The 24,942-nt window shown below is 41.9% G+C and overlaps 2 protein-coding genes across 2 annotated transcripts in view; both read left to right on the forward strand.

Annotated features, from left to right (window-relative positions):
- Positions 1–16,235: 16,235 nt before the first annotated feature.
- Positions 16,236–22,033, forward strand: tmem200cb (transmembrane protein 200C, genome duplicate b). The gene is made up of 2 exons (XM_005476643.4): positions 16,236–16,372; positions 18,931–22,033. Exon 2 carries the CDS (start codon positions 18,964–18,966, stop codon positions 20,515–20,517), a length of 1,554 nt encoding a protein of 517 aa, XP_005476700.1. The 5' UTR covers positions 16,236–16,372; positions 18,931–18,963; the 3' UTR covers positions 20,518–22,033.
- Positions 22,034–23,234: 1,201 nt separating this feature from the next.
- epb41l3b (erythrocyte membrane protein band 4.1-like 3b) overlaps positions 23,235–24,942 on the forward strand; it is a 52,752-nt gene continuing 51,044 nt past the window's right edge. The window contains exon 1 of the mRNA XM_025899982.1: positions 23,235–23,482. The gene's annotated coding sequence lies outside the window, so the exon portion shown is untranslated. The remainder of the gene's footprint in view (positions 23,483–24,942) is intronic.

A 24,942-nucleotide genomic window follows, 5' to 3' on the forward strand; every position in this document is an offset into this window, starting at 1 on the left:
GGCCTGCTTGTCATGGCAATGCTTATCCAAGAGATGGCGATGTAGAGCAGCATATGCTGTCATCTGCACATCATCAGTGAAGTTCAAGAGCAGCTAATGGAGGGAAGTCTTCACTCTGTTTGTGAAATGACCTTTAAACCTCATTTTTGCTTCATTTCAAACATTATATTTCTTTGAAACAACTTTGGCAGTTAAACAAAACTGAATAGAAAGCAATTTGTTTAATTTTTACAATGTTTGCATGCTGACACTAATGATTCAGCATTTCTGCATATGTGCAATAGATGAAAAGGAGGATATAAGTGGCATAGATTTAGAATTACGCATACTGAATTTGTTAGCATATTATCTCACACCCAGTCTCATCTGCACTGATGCAACAATGTGAATGAATAACCCCATGAATAATTAATCACTCTGCAATTGCCTATAAAAGATTAAGTGGTGTACTTTCTTATAATCAAGATGCTCACTGAATTTCATCCAAGCAACCCTGCACATGCAGTCCCACATGCGCTACTGCAGAGTTTTGCACATGTGCGTGCACATCCACACACATACACACACACACATATGCAGCACAAGTGCAGAGTCACATACAGGTCAAAGGGTAGCTAAAGCAACTGGAGCACAACAGCCTGTTTATATCTCCGGGGAGTAGATTATTCTCTCTTTTTTCTCTCTCGCTGCCTTCATCGCTTTATCATCCACGCCCCCTCCTTTGCTTCGCTACAGCGAATAATTGCAGAAACCGGACCGTAAATCTCCGGGAGTGCAGAAGAGGACAACTGCTTAAGTTATCCCCTCTTGACTTTCCGTTCTACGTGTTTCAAGTGACTGCAACAGAGAGGCCTTCAGGTGAAAATATGAATTATCACTGACATGGTATGAATTGGACAAAATCTAAAAATACATGATGTTTTGCAGTGATTTTTAACATCTTGAAATTCCTAATCCTTTCAGCCTCCTTTTTCTCCTTTGGAAATTCGTGTAGCAGCTGTTTTGAACTGTCTTCATTGTATTTGCTTTTGATTGCAGCCCAGTGTTTTCCAAAGTGGAGCGAGCAATCAATCAGTGGAGCAGCTCAGCAAACAAAAAGAGCACCCCTGTTGAGCTCTCACATCTGAGGCAAATCCATATCTCATATTTCCTCCATTTTCATGCAGATGGAGGGCAGAAAGGGGAGAGTAAGATGTCTCCGCTCTCGTGACACTGTTCCTATTACTCTGACAGTTTGATGTGATTGCACTGTCAGCCATCAGAGTCTGCTGGTACTGTAATATTCTTGGTTAGCTGAGCTGGTTAGATGAGGAAAGGTTTGGGAAGCAGTGTTCCTGGGTACAGACTCATCATACATATTTCAGTAGTTTCAGACTACATATTTTAAAAGCTTCAAGCTTAGTGTCAACCCACAAGTGAAGACCATAGTTTGTTGTAAGCCTGGCATATTGCTTTTTTTTTTCTTTTTTGCTCTTTTGTTCCAGTTCCAACAAGCAGCAATGTTGCAGCAGCACCCACTGGTTTGTGATCCCACATTTTCAAGCATACAAGACTTCGAGATATCTAAATTCCTCCACTTGGGGCAGCGACTGAAGCCTGACCCAAAGTGGTCACGCTGACCTTTTCCAGCCAAAAATCATGTTCGTTGACCTTGAGATGCTCATTCTCTTTCCCACCAATTCTCACTCAGCTGCAAATCACTCCAGTGTAAGCTGGAAGCCACCAGCTGATCAAGTCATAAAAGTACGTCATTTGCAAAAAGCAGAGACGAGAGGTTGAGGCCACCAAGGTGAAAGCCACTTGGCTTTGCCTAGAAATTGTGTCCGTAAAAATTATGAACAGAATCAATAACAAGGCGCAGCCCTGGCAAAGTCCAGCACCCACTGAGAATGAGTCTAACTTATTGCTGGCAATACGGACCAGGCCAGATATCCCCATACTGCCATAGGATACCCCAAGGGATGTAGTTAAATGCCTTCTCAAGTTCAACAAAATACTGTAGATTGGTTGGGCAAATTCCCATGTACATTTAAATAAAGAGCTCTCTCCAGTACCCTGGTGTAGACTTTCTTAAAGATGGGAATAACCACCCAAGTCTGCCAGTCAAGAATCGCCTCTCTAGACCTCCACACAACATTGCAGAGGCGTGTCAACCCAGACAGCCCTACAGCATCCAGGGTCCAGGTCAAATACCTCTGCCAACAAGGAGTTATTTAACTACCTCAGTGACCTCACCCCCAGTGACCATCCTCCTTGTTCCCAGAATCCGCTTCATCTATGGTAGGCATGTCAGTGGGTTGAGGAGATCCTCAAAGTATTCCTTATTCGGTCAACAAGTCAACAGTACCCCACCCCCACGATATACTGTGTGAGTAGAACAACGCTTCCCCTCCCGAGTCACCTGACATTTTGGCAGAATTGCTTTAAGGTTGACGAAATATCTTCTTCCATGGCCTCACCAAACTCATCCCACACTTGAGGTTTTGCTTCAACTAATGCTGGACAAGAAATCTGCTTGGTCCACCAGTTCCTGTCAGCTTCCTCCAGAGTCCCAGACGCTAACCAATCCCAATAGGAGTCCCTCTTCAGCTTCATGGCTCCCTTCAGTCCAATACTCAGGTTCAACTCAATGTCGCATGAGCATTGAATTCTCCCAGTAAGACAATGGAGTAACCGGGCTGCATCTGCCAGAACAACTCCCAGAAGGATAGGTATTCTGAACTGTCATTCGACACATGAGCGCAGGGGCAAAATTCCCCAATAACATAGCACCTGGGATCACTGGGGCCTAGAAAGATCTTCACAATAGTGAGATGGTGATTCATGGAGGAATCCAGAACACCCCAGACTCTTTCCCTGTGGGTGTTAAACTATAAAAAAGAAAAGCGCAGAGTGTGTCAGATTGGTGCTATCATTATCATTTCTCCACTTTTCCACTTTTTGTGAATAATATTTCTGCACCAATTTTTTCGAAGCCAGAAGGGACCTATTTGTATGAAAAGGCACTTTAAGGCACTTTATACTGTAGGGTAAAGAATGTGAAATATTACAAAGAAAACCCCAACTCTCAGATGACCCCCTATAGACAAGCGCTTAGTAACAGTGGAAAGGAAAAACTCCCTTTTAACAAGAAGAAACCTCTGGCAGAACCAGGCTCAGGGAGGGGCAGCCATCTGCCCTGACCAGTTGGGGGCGAGGAGAAAGAAAAGAAGATAGAAAAAAATCCCAGTGGTCATTAACTGGGATATTCGCTTCAGAGGCTGTGACCATTTAAATGTATACTTTAAAGCAGAGCACTTAAATATAGGATTCCATAGCTATTAGTTGACATTTGGAGACGGCCACCAGTGGCTATTGCACAAATTGCAGGTTTTTTTTACTTACTATACTTACTTTGTGCTGCCATATTTAATCCTTTTCACCCTTGATACACACACACCCACGCACACACACACACTCACACACACACACACACACACACAATAATGGTTTTTTTTCACATTTCATGATAAAAATCCTTGAGCAATCGAATATTGGGACCCATCAAAATCAATCTAATTTCCTGTAACTCAGAGGCAAACCGATGACTTGGCCCCTATGTTGCCGTGGCAGCCAACAGCCCCACTCTGCATATGATCAGTCTGTTGCCATAGCAGCCCTGTGGAGCTTTCCTGCCAGTCAGTCTAACAGAGAAGACGAGTGAACCAGCGGTGCCCCCATCCAAAGAGGCCTGCATGTCTTCATCTGTTGCCATGGCACCGTAATAGCGTTCTGGATAGATTTGGCATGGCAGGGAGTCACTTCCTTTATCTTCCAACACATTATATTGAGCTGAGCTCGCTTACGTTCAGTACTTACAACATGGTGAGCAGACAAAGGGAGCCGAAGGGGGAGAAAGTAGTTGTCAGAAGACAGAACGCATCTCTGCTTAGATGTGCAGTGTGCTCATCGGGTGCTAATTAGGAGATACATAGAGATGGTGGATGTTAGAGACATGCCTAACAAGGTAGCCTGGAGTGGACGCTCCAGCTGACTCACTTTGTATCAGAATGAGTGGATATGTGGAGTCATATCTAGTGCAGTCACAGTGAGTATGTACCAAACCAGTTTAAATATGTACAAGCGACAATAGAGCCAGGGATTTCATAAATCCACTTTAAAGGCAGTGTTAGGAATACTTTTATGCAAACTTGACATCAAATGAGAATGCGAACATTATGTGACAATGTAGAACAGGTGTTTAGGGGTGTGATCGATATCTTACAAGTGATGATTTTGTTCTAGGATTGTTGCATGCCTGTTTCCTAACAAGCTCACAATATCAACTTTAAAAAAAAACATGATGATGTAACTGGGGCACTGTTTTAGGAAAGAAAGGTGTTTAATTTTTTATATGTATTTTTTGTAGCTTTGAGCGCTAGAAAGGAAATTCTAATCTTCTCTGTATTGGCCTGGATACAGTATAAAAGAGAAAGAAAAGAAAGAAAAAAAACATAACACTATGGTTATTGTTCGCGAGGAAGCGAGAAGCCTGTGCATTTTTGTATATGAGCCAAGGATGCCTGTAAAATTAAAGGTGAAAAATGAAATATGATTTTTTTTTTAAAACTATAGGCTACAAAATGAAAACACTGTTTTCCCAACAGCTTTTTTATGTGTGAAGATAAAGTCTTTGAGGCTTTTGTGGTTTAATTACTGACAGTCAAAGCATGAAAGGTGTATTACATAACTGTTCACCTTGAGATGGAGTATTGAGTTTTGCAGGTTTGGATCTTCATCTTTTCATCGAATTACACTAAATGAATTTACCTCACTAATCAAGATGACTCCGTGCAACCTTATGGAGGCTGTCCTTGATAACACTGTTGCATTATTCACCTTTCATCAGCCGCGCAGCTGGTGGAAACAGAGATGTTAAAGGGCTTTGGCACAACCCAGCCAGAAGTGACATTATCAGCTGAACATTCTTTGCTATGGATCCTCATGCTGGAGCTAGACTGTAAGTACTGCCAGCTTTTTCCTGTGGTAGACCATGGCAGAGCTGAGACTAAATCCATCTTCCCTCACCATGTGGTAACCTCGAGAGGACGATGACTCACGGTGGCTTCTGTAACAGCCCCCCCTCCGCCAAGACCCAGTGCCCCTGCTGGCACTTGTCCTTTCAGCAGAGGAAGACATGTTGCTTATCAGAAACGGGCACCATGGCGTTGTCTCACGTGGCACACCATGCCAGCAGCACCTTTGTAATGTCAAAGGATGTCTAGCTGCTTCTTGGTTGAGTTTCCTCCTCCTGGTCTTGCAGTTCGAGTCCTCTGATAGACGCCTTGTTGAGGTCATGGTCCTCATCCTAAGACTCAACAGACTCTGGAGAGTGTTAAATGTCACTTTAAGAACCTTCCAGTGTCGTGTTTTCTATATCTGAAACTGAAAATTTAACTAGTGTGGAATGGGAGACCAGTGCTCAACACAGCGGTATTCAGTCTGTTTTCCCTCAGGCCAAGGTTAAAGAAATAGTTTGACATATTGAGGAATAAACTTTCTTGCCAAGAGAAATCAAAAGCTGAATACCGCTCTCAATCTCTATTCTTAAGATATAAAGCAAGTGGTTATAGTTCAGCACAACTACTAATGTGGCCTTCTTCTAAATATCTCTAATTAACCAGTATTATATTATAACATTTTTTGAGGGCAACAATATGATATTAGTCTAGAAAAGGCATGAAAGTCTCCTTTTTTGTAGTAACTATTAGAGTGTCAGTCGCTTTCAATGAATATGACCTCCTTGTTAAACAAACAGTTTCTTCCTCGTCTTCTGCTAAGATGCACAAAGCTATGCACCGTCATAGCTTTACCCGGAGTTGGCATCTGACATCAAAATCACAGCTCAGCAACATTCAGCCCCTATGTAGAATGTGCCCACAGTGCTCGTTTCAGCCTACGCAACTCTGTGGATATATGTATGCCACACTCTGCATTTAATCTCAGTGTGCACATCTATCCATCACTATGAGCAGCAAAGTCACATAGACCATCAGATGTGTGTGTTAGTTCTGAAGGAGAGTGTATTATTAGGCCATTCTGTCTTGAATCATTTCTTTCCCGTTGTTCAGGGCAGCATCTGGCGTAACACTCCTTTGTCCCTCAGTGGGAATTGCCTTCAGGAAGTCAGCCTCCACCTTAAAGGAGCCATTTAAGCACTCCAGGCAAATCTGTCACCGATGGATGAACAACAGCAGCTGACAAGTAGATAAAGCCTCATTGATCAGCAATAATGGACAATTGAGTGGAAAAATGATTGGTGGTGGTGAAAAATGGTGGGGTGGATTGTAATGCAAGTCACAAAATACTGACGTCAGGGGTACAATTTAGTGTTAACAATTGATCTGTCCAGTTCACAATGTTTGGATAGCTGAGTGTCTGAACACTCAGTGCCAGAGGAAGGATTAGTGCTTATTCAAACAAATCCAAAAGTTAAAGAGAGACTGAATAAACCAAAAGATAAAGACGTAAAGGAAAGGATGGATGGATGGATGGATGGGACAACTGTAAAAAACTAACAATAGGACATGACACTCATTTCACTGGCACCTCATTGTTAATGTGGCCACTTGGAAGCAATAGAGTGGAGCAGGTTGTTACCATATAATTGCTTTTTAACTTATATAATGAATGAAGGGATATATGGTGGTCTGTGTCTGCCTGCATGCTAGCCCTGTGATTGACTAGCAACCTATCCAACTAGTGCACGGATTTCAACAGCACATCTCAGTTTTTCCAGATGATAAAGAAATGCTGCTGTAATAAATGTAAGAAATCTTTCAGCATGGCTCTTTGGGCTTCAATTATAAGGCATAAATGTGTAAAATAACAGAAAATTCTGGTAGCTTGTTGTCTAGATGGTCCTGTAATTATAAAACAGAAAGTTATTCTATAGTTCATTGTGAAAAAAACAGGAACTTTCCTGTTATTTAATTATTTATCTATTTAATTACTTCAGTGTAGTATGGATAAACGGGGGAGATTTTAAGCTTTTATTCCTTCCTTCACACTTTCCAAAGGCATCCAGTGGGCCGGATTAGACTCTTTGCCGGATCGATTCTGGACCCCGGACCTTATGTTTGACACCCCTGCTTTAGAGTATAATTACTGTAAGCAGTCCCTGCACATTGTCACATTGTTCTCTCATTTTCATTTGATATATTGATCTTATAAAAAGAAGATGAATTATAGCTTCTTTAAGTGAGATCTGCAGGTCACTTCCTGGCCATTGATTTTTCCTTAAAGAAGATTCATTGTTAACGTTTACAAAGCACAGCAAAAATGCACAGGATCACTGGCATAAAACAAACTTAGAGCAGACTCAGAGCACATAAGCAGACATTAGGCTCTGCCCTGCCTGCATCAATAATGTAGTTAAAACAAAGGTGTAGATCGATCATTGTCCCGCTACACTCCACAGTTCGAAGTGTTTTTTTTGGGAACACAGGATAGTGATGAGTAGGCATTCTCGCTGGACCATTTGATCTTAGGCCAGTGTACAGACTGCTTTGTTGCTCTATTTTCCTTTCCTTTCCTGTTTCCTGTCTCCCACTCTTGCTAGAAAAAGGTGGCAGTGGGTGAGTGTACACTATGTTCGAGTAATTTAACACAACATGTTCCGCTGCCTGCACTCATAATTTTTGGAGCCTTTTTGGCAGTGGGTACTGTTTACTATGATAGCCAGGGCTGTGATAAAATTTGTATGTGTGTGTTGTTTTTTTTTGTTGGGTTTTTTTTAGCCTTCTGGGCTCTGTTTTTATGAAATATAATAAAAAGATTGACAACAAATGTCAGACATCAGAGTCATGTTGTTGATTCTGGCTTCGCATGTCCTAGCCAGATAACCAGCATAACAAAGCTGACTTTTACCATCTAAAATAAGAAAACCTACTGTTGTCAGCTGTGGATTTAGCTGAGCTACATGTTCATGCTAACATGGACATTGTCAACATGACTTGCTGAAGTTCAAAACTGAGCAACAGAATGGGGAAGAAAGGTGATTTAAGTGACTTTGAACATGGCATCGTTGCTGGTGCCAGACCGGCTGGTCTGAGTATTTCAGAAACTGCTGATCTACAAAGATTTTTCCACACAACCATCTGTGGGGTTTACAGGGAAAGGCCAGAAAAAGAGATTACATCCAGTGAAGGGCAGTTCCCTTAGTGATAATGTCTTATTGATCCCAGAGGTCAGAGGAAAATGGCCAGACTACTTCAAGTTGACAGGTAGGCAAAAGTAACTCAAATAACCAATTGTTACAACCAAAGCAGAAGAGCATCTCTGAACACGCAGCATATTGGACCTTGGAGATTGGAAAAACATTGCGTAGTCTGGTGAGCCATGATTTCTGGGGCAAAATTCAAAATTCAGGGTCAGAATTTGATGTGAACAACTTGAAAGCATGGATTCATCCTGCCTTGTATCAATCATTCAGGCAACTGGTAGTGGCGTAATGTGTGGAGGATATTTTCTTGGTAGATTCTGGATCTCTTAATACCAAATGAGCATTTTTGAAACACCACAGTCTACCGGAGTATTGTTGATGATCATGTCTATTTTTTTATGACCACAGTGTAGCCATGTTTTAATGGCTGCTTCCATAAGGATAGCGCACCATGTTTTAAAGTTCCAATAATCTCAAACTGGTTTCATGAACATAACAAAGTTCTAGCTATGCTAGCTAACAAGCTAGAACATAGCAACTAGGTTGCTAGTACATATCTGGTAACATTTTGGTGCAAGCTTTGGAGTATGTTTATAGAGATTTAGGATGCCTACATTACATGTTTTGTAATATCTGTTCTAACTTTCCTAAATGTCTCCTCTGGAAAATACCCTCCACCTAACAACAGAACTAAAACCACAAATTTTCAAAGAACATTGAATCCACTCTGGAAACTAAGCTATATAAAAGTAAACTATATAAAAGTAACTAGAAAATTCAAGCTATAATATCTATGCCCTGTGTGAATTTGCTCAATAGTCTACTTCTGCATTCTTTTTGGGTGTTTCAGGGACCGAATACAAAGGTTTTGCCAGATTATTGAACTCCAGCATTTGTAAGTAGATAACTATAACCAACATTTTGATTTATATATTGGAACACTGTATTAAATATGTGTATGTTTTGTAGGTTTTTACAGTACTGAAACATGCTTTTGGAGCACAGGAGGAACACAAGGTTAACAACCAGCTGATGAACATGTCTGAATATTTAGCTGCTTTAGAAACAGATATTTCCCTCAGGAGTTGGTGCACTGCAGACCAATAACTGCTGGTAGGAAAGTGAATATTGGATTTACTGTTTGCCGGAAAACACAATCCCAAACAGAAGCTAATGGTAATGGATATCTGCTGGCTGTTAAAATTTTCAGTGCTTTTTTTTCTTTTTCTTTTTTGATGTTATCACTGAAAGCACTTTACACTTTAAGCCACACACACTCCTATTCATAAAGAACTAATGATACATTAGTGCAGTTTCCACATCTTGCCCAAGGACACATCAACATCTGTAGTTCCAAAGTTGAAACTACAGACCTTCTGATTAAATCGTTCAGAAGCCAGATACGTGTTGGACAATATGTGTGCATTGTGTTGACAGCTGTTGATGGGCTGTCCCAAGTGGCCCAAAAAAAATCAATTAATGTGGGTTTAACATCGTTCAGAAGCAGATGGAAAGATTCCTGTGATGCTCTTTGGTTTCCTGTGAAGCACTTTGTTTCTCCACTCAAAATGAAATGTAGTACATGAGTGCAGCCTTATTACATCTTCCTCAAAACTTTCCTGCTTTGCTTTGAGCGTTTCTCCATTATTATCCTTCTAATGTCAGCTTTTAATAACGAAGAATAATGACAGTACTGGCTGTGCTTCTCTGAGCCTCACAGCCAGTAATCAGTATTTATTCTGTCTCTGTTACACGCTTGTGTGTTAAAGAGAGGTCTGAATCTATGATCCCTTCGCTTTGTCCTATTGTCCATTTAAAGTCGCGATGAAAAACGAAGGTCAAACAGGTTAGTCTATTTTGCAGTTGTGGCTGAAACTGATTATCCGTCCAGATGCACACACAATGATATACAATAGCAACTCCATTCACTCACTTTGTTGGCAGAAGGAAAATTGCCGTCCTCTGAGTACGCTCGGACAGTCGGGATTTCAACTGTCCTTCCAGCAGTAGAGGTTAATTTGCCCGATAACACAAATGAGCCTGAGGCCTGCAAAGGCTTAATTCATTGGGAAATGTTGATTAAAATATTAGCATATGAAAAGATGAATGACCTCAAAGATTCTCTGGATAAAAGCAGTCAAAAGTGGTTGTGTTAGGTCAGCCACTGAGATGAAACCCTTTTGATTGGAAATACATTTTCCGGCTGTTGCTACACAACTGGGAATGTTGTGATGGAGATAAGTGATTAATGTGCTAAATATATGCGCTGTAGGATCGACAAGGAAATTGTGTTTCTAAACAATCCGTGTTGTCAAATTTACAGCATATTCGACTCTCCAAAGTCAAACTAATATAATGGAGTCCTTTATCCCAGCAGTCATATCTATCTATCATCCACTGCTGTTTGTGTCACTCAATCTGGTGACTCACTAGAGTCTTTTGAAATGATTAAAGAGCTTATCCAAAGAAGAAAAACACTTTGGGGAACAATTGGCTTGTTGGTCTCCCATCACGGCACCTAGTCTCCAAACTTTCTGTGCCATAAAGTTGAGGTAACACTATATGTGTTACACAACAGAAAATAGAAATAGGAGTGGAGCTGTGAAAAAGACAAACTGGCCACATTAGCCTAAAACCCATTTATAGGACTGTGCTAAAATGATGAAAGACTTCTTTTGCCATAGCCTACATGTTTTTAAGACTGTGTTCTTGTTTTTTGGGGAGTTTGTGTGTGTGTGTCTGTTTTCCAACATAGCGTTCTAGTTTCCTCCTCAACTTTTTTTGTTTTGAATTCTTCCATAAATCAAGCAGTGTTTGCAGTCATATCAGTACTTTTGCTTTCTCATTCTGCAGCTTTTGACTCATCTGAGAATGCATGACGTAACCGAAGGTCACGTAGCCTTGTGCGGCCAACGCCAAGATTCCTTCCACTTGGTTTACCTGCTCAGGTAATATCGTGTGACTGCTGCTGCTGTATCCATAGCAATGAACCCCTGCAGATGCCCTCGACCCAGGCTCCTCTGACGGGCTGATTAGCATGCATGGATGAGGCCTGAGCCCTTCACTGATTGGTCCTGTCAGTTCCTGGCATGGGTTCTGCCTCACCCCTGCAGAAGACCCAGCTGGCTGTATGCTGCCCTCCCATCAAGCTCACGCCTGCTGCATTCCACATGACTGGACTCGTCCTCCAGGACCCAGAGAACATGCTATACACTGAGTGTCAGTGCCAGCATGTCTCACTGAATCACATGAACTGACGGTTGTCTTTCTATGCATGTAGCACAATCTGCAGAAGTAGAAGCTCTAAATCTGCAAGCGAAAGAGGGTTGCTTTGACAGTTGTGCAGTGCAATAAATATCAAATGTTCTTATGTCATCCTATTTTTTCTCTGGTTTCTCTGGGTGAGCTCTTTTCATTATCTCCCCATCCCATTTTGAGGGGGCGACTTCTAAAAATGTCAGCTGAAGAATATGCTGTGTACAGCCTGTCAGCTATCACTTATGCCCTCTCATTTGATTCTCTGTTGCCTCTGTCCCAGCCCTCCAGCCTAGATAAAAAGGAACCTCTTCTAAGGTGTTTTGCGAGGCATTATGAAACGGTTGCCATGGATACCCAGTCTGAACAGGCTCCACATACAGGCAGCAGAATAGAAAATGACAGATGCAATATTTCACATTTCAGAAATTCCTCTTTCTTTCGTCAGCACACAGGCTGATGGACTGTTGTGTTAAAAATGCCAAAGATCAAGACTCTAAAAATAGGTCTGCCGGGCGATGTTGTGGTCCTCATTTGAGGCGCTGCTTGCTTCGTGCTCCACAGTGGGTTGAATGGTGTTTTCCGCCTCATTTTGGTTTTTGTTGTTTCTCCCTGAAGAGATGACCTATATTATCTAGGATGGGAGATCAAAGAAGGCTTCCTCACTGATCTTATGAAGCTCGCGTCTTACAAGCCCCGAGAATTAGTCCAGATTGCGCAACAGCCTCGCTCCCCTGCAAAATGTGGCCATGAAGGCAAACACTGCATGGAAAAACAGCTTCTTTTGTAGTTATTCAGCCTACAGGGTTCATGATCCTGCAGTTTAGGAATTGCACAGCTTTTTGATGTTCAGGATTGCAATTACTGCCTTTTCTTTAGGTAATGCATACTCAGCACAATTCTGTTTTGTTGCCCAACTGATAATCATATTCAGAGAAAGTTGTGCATAAACTAGGGCTCAATATATGCATTTACTTTTTGAAAAACTTTGGTACAACTCAGTTCAAACTTAAAAGTTGTCCAAGTTTTGTATCTGGGTCTGTTTTATCTTGCAAAAAACACTGGGTCCATATTTTACCCATGAATTCCCATTAGTGTTACAAGCTGATGATATGTGAGCTAATATTGGCCTCTATCCGAGTCCTGGGTCCTTGCTCGCCTATTAATCAGCCATTTACACTATGTGGAAATGAAACAGGGCCACCAGTGGGAACCAGCTACCTGCTGGGAGCAAGCGTTCACCTGCTGCTCTCCATTCCCACCCTCTCCTGATACTTCCTCATCAATTAGTTGTCTCTCTGCCTGCGATGACTGGGCGTCTTGCTCCGTTTCTAGTGTTCTGCATGATGTCAGAGACGCATGGCTGCTGAACATAGAAACGGACGGACCCGAAATGCCCATATGTCTCCATGACCTGTATCAGTCGTAGCGCTGTCATGCATCTCATTAGCCACAACCAGAATCTGCACATGGACCCAAATGGTCATTCATCAAATGGAGGTCTTCTCCCTGCAGCACCTGAGCAGTGGTGCCGAAGATGGTTACTCTGGGAAACTTTGGTGTGATTTATGAGGAGGCCCACCGTTCCCATGTTGTGGAAGATAATGAACATAGTGGCTCTATGGGCCAAGAGATTGATGCGTCTGGAGTTAAGCTTTCATTGCAATGGGTTTTGGTAAAGAGTAGAAATTCAGCTTTTTGACCCTGTTTATACACCAGCAGCAATTGTTGAGCTTGGTGGATTCAATGAGTTCTAACAGATAATCTAGTCAAACGATAAATCTGAGGATGTTTCATATTTTCCTGGAAATAAAAAAATGGCAAAACCCACAAAATATATAGATGCTGCTAACAACTATTGCCTATGTGGCGATATTCTAATAACTTAGAGCTCCACGAATGTAGCTAAACTAGTTAAAAACATCTATGAAGCACACTGTTGCTGGGGGTTTGTTTGTTATAATGAACATGAGCAATGTAATTTGTTTTGTGTCCACCCTTCTGCTTTTGTAGCTATTTTTAGAGAGTCAATTGTGTATTCACCTGCAGCTGAAAATAGGCCCCTTAATTTTAGTATGAGTAATGTTTTCTAAAGCTCAGTGCCCAACGGTTTAAGGGGATTATTTTTCAAAGAATTAAAAAATATAATTCGTATTCTTATTCTGAAGATATTTTTGTACAGACCAGTGGGCACTGGCTAGGGATGTGAGCCCTAAACATTGTTGCCTTTTGTTTTGATTGGATTTGATTTGAAGAAAAAATCCTTTTTCCTTTAATCACTAAGAGCTCAGATCAGAAAAAAAAAAAAACAGCTTAACTGACAAACCATCATCACTCTTGGTCATCACCTCTAAGGTATGGGAATGTGGCATGACTTGATCTTTTAAACTGACTCCTAACTTCAGGTGTAATTGTGGCAGCATTTCCTGGGGGCAGTTGATCTCTCGCTGCGCCCACATTCCAAGTTCCTACATTCCCAATTAACTCATGAGACCAAGCTAAGAAATGAACTGAACGCCCCGCAGCTCCTGAAACTGCTTCAGATGGGTCTTTTAGCTGTTAACCGGCATATTACACTCAAAAAGAATGTTGGATGAGGAAATGGAGCCAAAGGACAAAGTGAATGTCTTCTTCTGTGCTGTGGCTGTGCAGATACAGTAACAAAGCTGGTTATGTTTCAGTTGCAGAAGCGCTGGAGCTATTTTTGACACTACAGTATATGAGAGCCGCTCTGTGGAGATACTTCGATATGTGAGAGATGATGTGGGGGTTTTTTTTTTTTGGGATAAGGATCAGAATGTGCTATAGAAGCAGATTTGTTAGGGCTTGAATAGAACTGTATATGCAGGGCACATCATTCACAGCGAGCAGGACGGGAGGCTGGTGTTTTAAATAACCGTGACAGACATGATATGATCACTGAGGAATAAATTGAATTATTGAATTACTGCTGGTGTCCCTCCCAAAGATGGAAGACCCAGTATTAGAAGACTAAAACATAGCGAAAGCTCTATATCGCTCTTTCCATCCCATCTTTTTACTTTTTCATATTCCTTCGTTTCTTTCCATATGTAGTGAAAACCAGCTGTAATTTATCACCGTGCTGTAGGTGAATTTAATTACCTGGGGAAGTCTTGATAATAAATGATTAAGTATGCAAGGGCATAGTCATTAGGGAAAGTTGGGAAGTCTGCAGAATTTTTTTAAGTAGCAGTTTCTATAAAAGTCTGCAGTCTGCTCTTTTTCCTTGTGTTACAGTGAAACACATCTTTGGCATGGAACACATAGATTGAAGGCGCTGATAGTGGATCCCATCCCATCCTCTATTTGAGACAGCAAAGTGAGCCCAAACTTTATTTGAATTCCCTGCATTTCCTATCTCGCCTGTACTGATAAACAGCAAGAAGAGAAAAAAAACTTTGAAATACAGTGCAATCAAAAAATAGAGAAAAGTGTCAGGCTAAACTTGTGAATCTGAGAGTGTGATCTCAGGCTGATTACTGATTGGAATGAAGTGTTGTTGAGGGGGGGGGGTAATCTCTTGAAAATGAGATAGTACTGGAGAATTGATGTGCAGATAATGATGTGAGTAAGTGTGTTGACTGCAGTGCTTTGGATTGCATCTGTTGCTATCTTTAAAAATTATATTTCCAGATGTATATTTAGAACATCAAAGATTAAGAGATGCAGGAGGTAAGTATTTCCTTTTTTTGCACCAAGCTGCTTTCAAAAGCTGCTTAAAGTGACTGAATTAAAAGTGTAACTACATCAAGGCAAGTGATGCTTTTGCCTGCCCTTAAAAATAACAGACACACAACTTATATTCAATCAAATATTCAATAAATCATGTTAAGACACAATCTGTGCTGATGCTTTTGCATCACTATCTGTTGTCTTTTTTCGTGGAACATCATATTTTGGGATGTTTGTTTGCAGTAGCAGGATTTTAAGTCTCTGTCAGAAACACTGAAACGTCTGTTGTGTCACTGTGTCTTACTATACCGCAGAAGCTTAGAGCTATACAGAAATCTGTTCCAGACCTCCAGACCTACAGTGCACCAGTCAACACTGGGGATTAAAGACAGCTCTTTAAAACCCCGTCGGATTATTTACCATGTCTCTGTATATTTCGACTCTGACTGCGGCATGCACGCTGGAGTTTTTTCTCTGTTCCTTTCCTCTAATTTATGCCATAAACAAAACACATTTCTGGGTCATAAATTTGCAGCCAACTCTCTGGAGCATCAGAGCTGAGCTTTGTTATGTGTGCTTCCTCTGGCCAGTGTAGAGCTGCTGCCTCTGTCTCCAGTCTCACATCACTAAAACACATCTGGACTCTGTCATATTTAATTTTGTTAAACACAAGGACACAGCATATAAGCAATTATAGCAATGTAACCCAACTGGGGGGAAGGTAAGGATAGAAAACCAAATGATAGATGATGCATTTGGTGTATTTAAATGTCGACTTTTCTGACCTCAACTCCACTGTGTGCAGTTTCAAACCCATAGTGTAGTAATTCACTCATGCATGGTATTTCTGCTTGTTTAACCACATGCAAATGAAAAGCCTGGATGACAAGTTGCAATTGTCATCAAACTCCCCAAACAACAGTGCAAATAAATAAATCAACGAAAGTCTCATGGTACAGAATCTTTGTGTTTCTATAGAGGTAAGAAATCCTGAAAAATCTGGAGGTGTTTGCAGTATGATAACAGCTCTTCCCTTTCTCGTTGCTCAATAATCACCACCAATGGAAATGCGGTTGGCCCGCCCCTGCCGGTCTATTGTGAATCTGCGTTCAACTGGGTACCACTCTTCCAGCCTTGGCACCAAAGTGGCGCACCACGACATGCACAGCTGAACGAGGAGTGCGCCTTTGAAGATGTTTGATTGCCAAGCTACAATTTCTGGTGAGAGACGCGCTGATTTACGATTTTATTTAATCTGCGGTTTTTATCAGGCGGGCTATTTTTCGTGCTTAAGAAGCGGGTCTGATTCCCGGTGTCGAGGTAGAACGAGGTTTGTGAAGTGGTTTAATTCTGCGACCGCCTCGTTTAGGTTGGTAGTATTTGTGAAAATCGAATAAGTCGACAAGAGTTTTTGATGTCGGGAAGGCGTTAGACTCGGAGCACTGGGCACTCGAGTCCGTTTACTTTCATTTGTGATGCTGCTTTTTATACATATATATATATTTCGATTGGTCTTGCTGATAGCACGCCTCCTCTTTCAAATGCACGACAGATGAAAATGTGTAATAAAGCACCATTTCAAATGCGGATCGGCTCATGCCGCTGAACTTTTTTATGGTCGTGGTGTTGCCAATAGATACCGATTTCGCATAAGTTGGGAAGGGAAAGCAGAGAGACCCGAAGGCATTGCTTGCTATAATTTTTTTTTTTTTTACGACACAACTCTGAATTGTAGTTTCAGTTATGAAACCACGAGCTTCGTCAGGGCCGTGGAAGAAATATGGATGTTTGTCATCTGTCTGCACCTTGTGAGACCCCCTCCTCCTCCAATACCGTATTTGGCTTTGTGTTGGAGCGAGAAGCGTGCGTCGTGGTTCTGGGCATTTTCACGGCACCTCCAGCTCCACGGCAGCTCGTGTTTGCTTCACGGGATTTTTTTACAACAGAAGGGAAACAGATGCGCCCTAATGTCAACAGCCGATTACTCACGCAACATTGCGCGAAAAATGCGCCCCCGCAGCTCAGACGGACTGAGCGTTAAGACCACCCTGGTCTCCGTTTTGCCAGACGAGCTCGGGTTTTTTCTTTTTTGGGGGGGGGCGAACCGACGGGTTGGCAGCTTCCTGTTCAGCACCGCAGACAGAGACAAAATCCGACTTGTCCACACCCACTTTTGGTCCACGTTACCGCTGCCCTTCTCTCCCCAAACATAGAGAGAGTACCGCCTACGCCTTATCGGTTTTAGTGCAGGTTGAGTTGCTCTCGCCCAGGACGTATTTGAGTGGTTATTGGATGTGATATACACTGAAAGTCGCTATAAACAGCAGCTGAGTACCTGTGTGATGTTTGCTGAAGCTCAGGTGCAGAGGTCCGTGCTCTACTTTCGTTGAAACAGCATGTAATAACTTGAATTATAAAGGGATTTCGAAGGCCACCGTGATTATTATTTTGTCCCACGACAGCTTTTGAAAACGTCTTATTAAATGGAAGGAGTGTCATGAATAAGTTATTCACGAACCCAAGGTCTAAGTCGTACACAGTCAGGCGTGATTTATAAAATTAAATATCTAGCTATAGACACAATCAGACAGGGGCTAGAATCTGTCTAATTAATCATCCTTATCCTCTGATTGTTATTCACCACATGTGGTTGGAGCGCATCAGCAGATGTCTGTAATCATGATAAGTGTTGGTGGCTTTGTTGCCCTTTGGACCAGAGCTTATACGATCAGTCAGCAGTGGCTGGTCTGCATTGCGTAATCGTAAAAACCCCAAACAAATTTAAACATCCTACATGGCTGTGTTGCTGTGTAAACACATGGCTAATAGCTCATATTTGCCTTTGTGATGTGGCGTGCGTGTGTGGATGCAGTCCTGTTGAAGCACAGCTGCACTGGTTGATGACGAAATGGATTTGGGTGGAAAGCAGGAAGGGAGAGTGTTTTATGGGAGAGATTGGTGGAAGAAATGAGAGGCAGAGGAAGAGAATGAGAGCAAGAAAAACAGAGTGAGGTGGAGAGAACATGCCTGCTGGCCTCCTGTCTGGACACATTACATTTTCATAGGCTGATATCGCACCGGCACAGCTGAATATAGATAACAAGCACTTCTTGTTCTACGCTGTCAACTTGGGTTTTTGTCTGTCTTTTGCTTACGTCTTCAGGTTTGTAGATCCAGCAGCAGCAGATGTATACTATCTTTTATTTAGACTCCTTCTGATGACTAATATTTGCCTCTGCCTTTAGTCGGATTAGTGCAAAGAAGCAGGCTAAATAAACCTGTTGCGTAATCTGAGATTCAGGGCTGGATTAAATCACTGGTAGACCACGAAAATTAGCCATGGGCTTCCTTTAGGTCCTCCTTGGACAGATTTTGTTGCTAATATCTTACTAGTATTCCTCCTCTGATATCTTTTTACGCCTTAAAGAAATTCTTGACCAGAATTTGATGAAAAAAAAAAATCATGTCTGTACAGCAGATACACAGCTTGAGCAAAAGATCTGAAACAGGCAACTTATTGTATCCAGTAGTAATGAAATCCCTCTGCCAGGTTTTCTAAAGCTCACCAAAGAATGAACTTCTCACCATGCTTTACACCTTTCTTCTAAACTAACCTTCACATGTTAGCATTTACATTTTTTTTTAAAAGTGAAACTAGATAAATGCTAAGACTCTTATCATTTGAATTTACTGGGATCTGACTTGTGTATTGCAGTATGCAGTAAACATGCTCTCTCCTCAGGCTTATCTTCTCTCTCTTTTGTTTTGTGTTCTCACAGACTGAGTGACAAGCCTGTGGTCTAGTCGCCACCATGATAGCCACGGGTGGCCTGCTGCGCATGAACAGGCGCCAGGATTCGCTCCGATCCAAAAACCGAGCAGAGAACAAACGGAAGCGGAAATCCAAGAAAAAGAAGAAGAACGATGTGGTGGTGGTGAAGGGGAAACTCAATCTCTGCTCCCCGGCTGGTTTGGTGGCCGCTGTTGGAATTATAGTTCTTATGGTTGGGATTTCCATGGCTGTACTGGGCTACTGGCCCAGCCAGAACCAGCAGGAATACCAGGAGCGCCGCAGAACCGGGGGATTCCACACCAGCAGGATGAGCTATTCCAAAAGTCCTCAGATTTCCTCCAACCTGACCCGTGGTGAGCCTTCCTCTGGCCAATCAAATCTGTTCAACCAGAGTCATTCTAACACCAGTGTTTCTAGCCCGTCCCGTCACTGTGGCTTTTTCTGTGACTTCCTGGATAATTATTTGTATTCAGACAACCTGAAAGTCTTCGGACCACTTGTGATGGGAATTGGTATCTTTCTCTTCATTTGTGCTAACGCCGTCCTCCATGAAAACCGCGACAAGAAAACTAAAATCATAAACCTGAGGGATATCTACTCCACAGTGATAGATCTGCACAGTATACGATCAAAGGAGTACTCACCTCTGAACGGCATGGTGAATTACACCCAGTCAAAGAGTGCAGAAGGGCCATCGGGTTCATTTCCAACAAGTGGGATGCTTACTCGCAGTTCCTGGCCCTCCACTGGAATCACTTTCAAAGGTGAGGTAGATGGCGAGGAGGTATTCAGACGCTCCTCATTGGTCAGTAGGCCTCGTAGCTTGTCCAAAGATGTGCAGACCTTCACAGAGACTGTCTACAGCATCTATAAAGACTACAGCAATAGCAGTGAGCAGGCACCTCAGCCCCGACAGTGGGAAACCACTTCCATCGTCACCTCTTCTGTGAACGCTTTTACCCTGCCAGTAATCAAACTGAACAACTGTGAGGTGGGGGAGAAAGCAGAGGCAGAGGGATGCTCAAAGGAGGAGGTTGTTATAGAAGCTGCTGCTGAAAACATAAGTGAGGAGGGACAAGCCAGCAGCAGCAGCAGCCAGAGAGATGTGATGTACGGTAAGCAGAAGGAGGCTTCGATCATGGACTCTCCTCCTCCTCACCGGAGCCACGAGGACACCGACACAGGTATCCAACAGGGGGTGCCGCAGTCTCAGCCTCAACCGCAGAGGCCTCAGCTGTTTCCACCGTCTCCTGTTGCCAGGGCGATGGGGTCACGGCTGTCGCTCAACTCTCTCACGGATCAGCCCAGGCCAGCACGCCGCTGCAGCCTGTCTGTGTCTGGATGTCGTCAAGGTGACAGAGCCAGGCGGTTCAGCTACCCCCGTCTGGAGCACTCCAACAGCAAGGGCTACATAAAACTGAATGACCTGGGGGGCGAATCCTTTGAAGCCCCCGACGCAGACACTTCTTTGGTGGCCCCTAAACAGGAAGTAGCAATGGATGCAGCAGCAGCGGAGGAAGAAGCTCAGGGACAGGACAATTTGGCGACACCGAGCACCTCTGGAGAATCCTAGGCCTCTTAAAACTCTTTGATGTCTTGTTATTTGCTTCGCACCCTCTTACGTGATTGCTAATGGGTGAAGCTGGCCATTAGAGAGGAAAGGAAACACGGAGAGTAAGCAACTAAGGACTATTGAAACATAGCCATGAATACTCAAGAGCAAGACTCTTTATAAATACACCAGACCAACAGTTCAAAATTCAGATGTAATTTTTCTATTTTTTCAATGTAGCAAGAGCAATACTAAAGACTTGTAAGGAGATTTAGAAATGGTTTGTAAAAAAAAAAAAAAAAAAGAAATTTGATCAGATGAGGTTTTTTTTTCTTTTGTATAAGAGTAAGGCAAACATTGTAGCTTGTAGAATTGCCAAAACTTTCACTCTGAACTACTGTCCAACATGTCGTACTGTAGCATTAACATATGCCACAGATATTTAAATAGTCTAGATTTGCTTCTCTGCATTGTTATGTGAATACCACGTGAATAGGTGAACTGAACTGAATCTCAGGTAGATGTCTGGCTTAGGATCGGGACCTTGAGGACAAGGTCTTCCCTATGTGCACACACTTGTTTATATGAAGCATTCATGGTTTAATAAATTTGACTGTAACACCTCCATTGGGTCTAATAGATGTCTTTGTGTGATATTAGATTAAATGCCACGAATGCAAAATGGCTTGTTTGCTCCAAATAGTTTCACTTGCATTAAGAAAAATTAAAAGGATTAAAAAACTGGAAGTCGGACTATGATTGATTGTGTGGCAAACGTGGAGACTGTATGGATTTTTTTCCCCTGGACTTTAGCCGTACTTCTCATTACTGGGAAACACTGCAGTGGTATTGATGTTTTATTATCTCTGCCAGCTGAACCGAGACCAGTGACCTATAAGTGACCTTTACAACAGTCTTCTTAATAATTGTCTTCACTATTACAAAGGGAAGTTAACAGCTGAGTGAGTATCTGCTCAAATGGGCGACAAATTAAACGGGGGAAAATAAACTGGGCGTTTATTGATAATAGTGAAGACTGTCATAACTGTCAGTCCCCAATAACTCACCTGGTTGAGCAGGTGACCCGGAGGTCAAAGGCTGCTGCATAGGGGCCTGAGCACAAGTCTAGATCAGATAGTTTCCTGTGTGTCATTTCCGCACGACCTCTCCTACTGTATTGTCAAATAAGGTCTCAAAATGCTAAAAAAAAATCTCTTAAAAAATCATGTTCAACTGAGATCTGGCAGATAGATGCTAATCATTCAACAATCCCTTGTATGCAGGCAAGTGCATTTATTACTGTTTCTCCATTTACTCAAACAGATTTTTCCATAAAGGTACAACTTGTATGATTAGCACAAAAAAACCCAAACAAGTAGTATTCAGTTATCCTAAGTGCATCAATACTCCTGTTTTGTGGCAATTTATACATAGAGTTTATCATATGTCTACATGACTTCATCATAATATGCTACTGTACTATTGTACTTTTTAACCTCACTGCAGTTATAGTTACACCTTTAAGCTGTGCACATAAAATACAATAGTCTTACTCTATAGCCAGCCTTATATTTTTTAATATAATTACTTATGTGAGATAAATGCATGCCTTGTACTGCTGTAAATGCATATTGCACCACTGCCACCTCACTGTATATACAGTGCTGCACAAAATTATTGAGCCAGGCCCTTTTCTTTACATTTTGCTTCTAAAATACTTTCTTGTATTTTTTAAGAGATCTTGAGCAACAGTTCTCCAGGCTTTATGAAGGTCGTTCATAAAAGTGCCATCAGATTTTGAATCTACCATGCAATACCATCTGACAAGTGTCCGATTAGCAACGGCTTTGTTTTTTGTTTTTTCAGCATGATGATGATCCCAAACACACTGCCAGTGCAGTAAAAGCACGAGTGAACACTATCAGTCATGCATTGGCCTCCCCAAAGCCCGGACCTCAACATTACTGAAGCAGTGTGGGATCAAATGTCAACCAACAGTCCTTCAACAAGCCTGGAGAACAATTCCTTAAGTATACTTACAGAAACAGACAGTTCAGAGTTCAGGCTGTGTTGAAGAGTAAAGGTAGCTATAGCAAAATGTTGACTTTCAAGCTCATTTGAAGTACACAGACTCTGTTTTTGCCTTATGCACATTTCTATGTATGCTTCCATCCGTTTCAATAAATTCCTGTGACTATTCTTATTTTCTTAGTTAAATAAAAAGAAATAAGGGGTACTTCACGACTGTTTCACAGCACTCATCTTCCAAGTCCTGCATATTGTTAACAGTTCCTACAGGATCAGACAAAAAGTCCACTTTGAAGTTTGCAGACTATTCACGAGAGTAGCCAGCGGAGCTCAGCCTAACGTGGCCATCTAGTGGTCATGTGATGTTTGAAAAAACAGAAGAAGAAGAAGAAGTACAAAAATAAAAGCGACCAGCAGGTGGCACTGGGTCTATGCTGGTTGAGTCGTGGGCGTGCCCGTTTAAGAGCACTACGGGGCCGATTTCTTTTTAGAGGCAGGAGGGGGCGGGGTCAGCTCGCTCCGTCTCTGGGAAGGTTTGCCAAATTTGGCGCTCACAGGTGTGTGATCCCTTTCACCCGGACGAGACCCACGCAGGGGATTCCTGGTCTTCGTAGCGCTCCCTGACCAACAGCTGGCGTTTGGGGAGTTTGTGTCCCCTCGCTGAACACTCAGGTAAAGTGCTCGCTTGTGTTTACACTGTTGTTTAGTTTGTGTGTCGAAAAACAGGCTGTCACTATATGAGCATGAGCAAACTTAAGTCGGGGTTTTCTGTTTGTAATTAGGGCAGCTTTAGGATGTTATATGTGGTTGTTAATATTTCTAAAGGGTTATTCTCGTCGTGTGACATATCTTAGTAATGTTCTGTTTCATTTTTCATGTCTTTTTTCCGTTGCATTCACCGGGCTTTCCACCACAACGTGACCTGCTGCTTTCCCGGCGATCTGTTACATTTCAAACGGTGAGTACGAATGTTTATGGGCAACAATGTGAAACACACAAAGAGACAAGCACAGGGAATAATTTGGAGTTAGAACAGAATACATTTCAAGCGGCAGCCTCTTCACACTTTATACTGCAGAGTAAAGGGCCAAACAGACGCGATCAATACTTTACCTCGCTTTATTTTGAAAATCTAACGTGACGGAGCGTTGAGAAACTTCGTGTAACAGCTGTTTAAAAGTGAAAACAAGTCAGATCCATTTCTTCCCGATACAAATACAAAGCCCTCGATAAATCTAAGTTCTGTGTGACACTTTTGACTCAAGTCTTTTACAATCTGCTGAATGCGTCTATAATCTCCTCATCAGCATTTTTTCTCAGGCTATTTCTTAACTCGTTTCTTCTCATAACTGCTGAGGAAGCACTACTTGTTTTCTTTGACACGCACACACACACACGCACACACACACACCTGATTAAATGTTTGCTGGGCACAGACAGGCTATTCGGAAAGGGGAAGTTGTCACAGCATGTGTTTCCTCTCCTTGAAATAGAGATGTGAATGAATCAAAGAAGGAAGACGTTTCTGTTATAATAGTCTCTTTCATGTGCACTAAAATGAACATTCATCTCATGGCATTGTTAATAGGGAGGTCCATATGGCTGCAATGAATTTTTATTTGATATTTAATCTTTTCGATATGTATGTATTTTAATATGGGACAGTGCATTTTATAGTGCCATCTGACCATTTGCGCTTGAGTAATTTCACCAGTTTTATGAAGTCAAATGATGAGGTTGAATGTACAGGACTGAGGAGATAACACCGGCCAAAGTCCGTGGGACTTGTCTTGTTCATTTGCTTGTGTGTGCAGTCTTTGATGTTTCTGCGGATGATTGGTAGCATTTTGCTGAGGCTTAACATTTCTTGTACCCCATGAGCTGGCTTGGACTGACCAAAATGTTCTCACTCTCTGTCATACCAGAGGAAGTAGAGTTATGTAATTTTGTCTCTTTCACTGATGTGTTAGAGTTGTCGTTAAGGACAACTTGGACCGCAAAGAATGGTTGGGTTTTTTTTATAGTTTTGTTTTTTTAACCCTTCTAATAAAAACACATTTTAGCTGATTTTTTTTTAACCCATTAACTGATATGAATTCTTTTCTTTCATTATTATTATGATTATGATTATTATTATTGTACTTCAGTAGTATATATTTTGTTGTTTTGGTTGCTTGGGGTCAAGTTAGCATATTGTTTGTTTGTTTTTGGGTTTGTTTTTTTTTTTACTTATTAGCTAACAGTTGTTTTACATACCCAGCAGTTACAGTGGATCATTTACGCTGGTGTTACATTTTCTGTGTACACAAATATGTGAGCTTCTGAGTAACATAAAATTTGCCATCAGCCAACCAGCAAGTTTGTCGTGACTGCGTGGAGATGTTCGTTTTCTTGTTATGCATCACCAAAGAATTGGAG

Source organism: Oreochromis niloticus, linkage group LG18, assembly GCF_001858045.2.
Source record: "Oreochromis niloticus isolate F11D_XX linkage group LG18, O_niloticus_UMD_NMBU, whole genome shotgun sequence".
Classification (NCBI taxonomy): Eukaryota; Metazoa; Chordata; class Actinopteri; order Cichliformes; family Cichlidae; genus Oreochromis; species Oreochromis niloticus.

Excerpts from the sequence above, each read along its gene's own strand:
- tmem200cb (XM_005476643.4), top strand. The coding sequence starts at position 18,964 with ATGATAGCCACGGGTGGCCTGCTGCGCATGAACAGGCGCCAGGATTCG.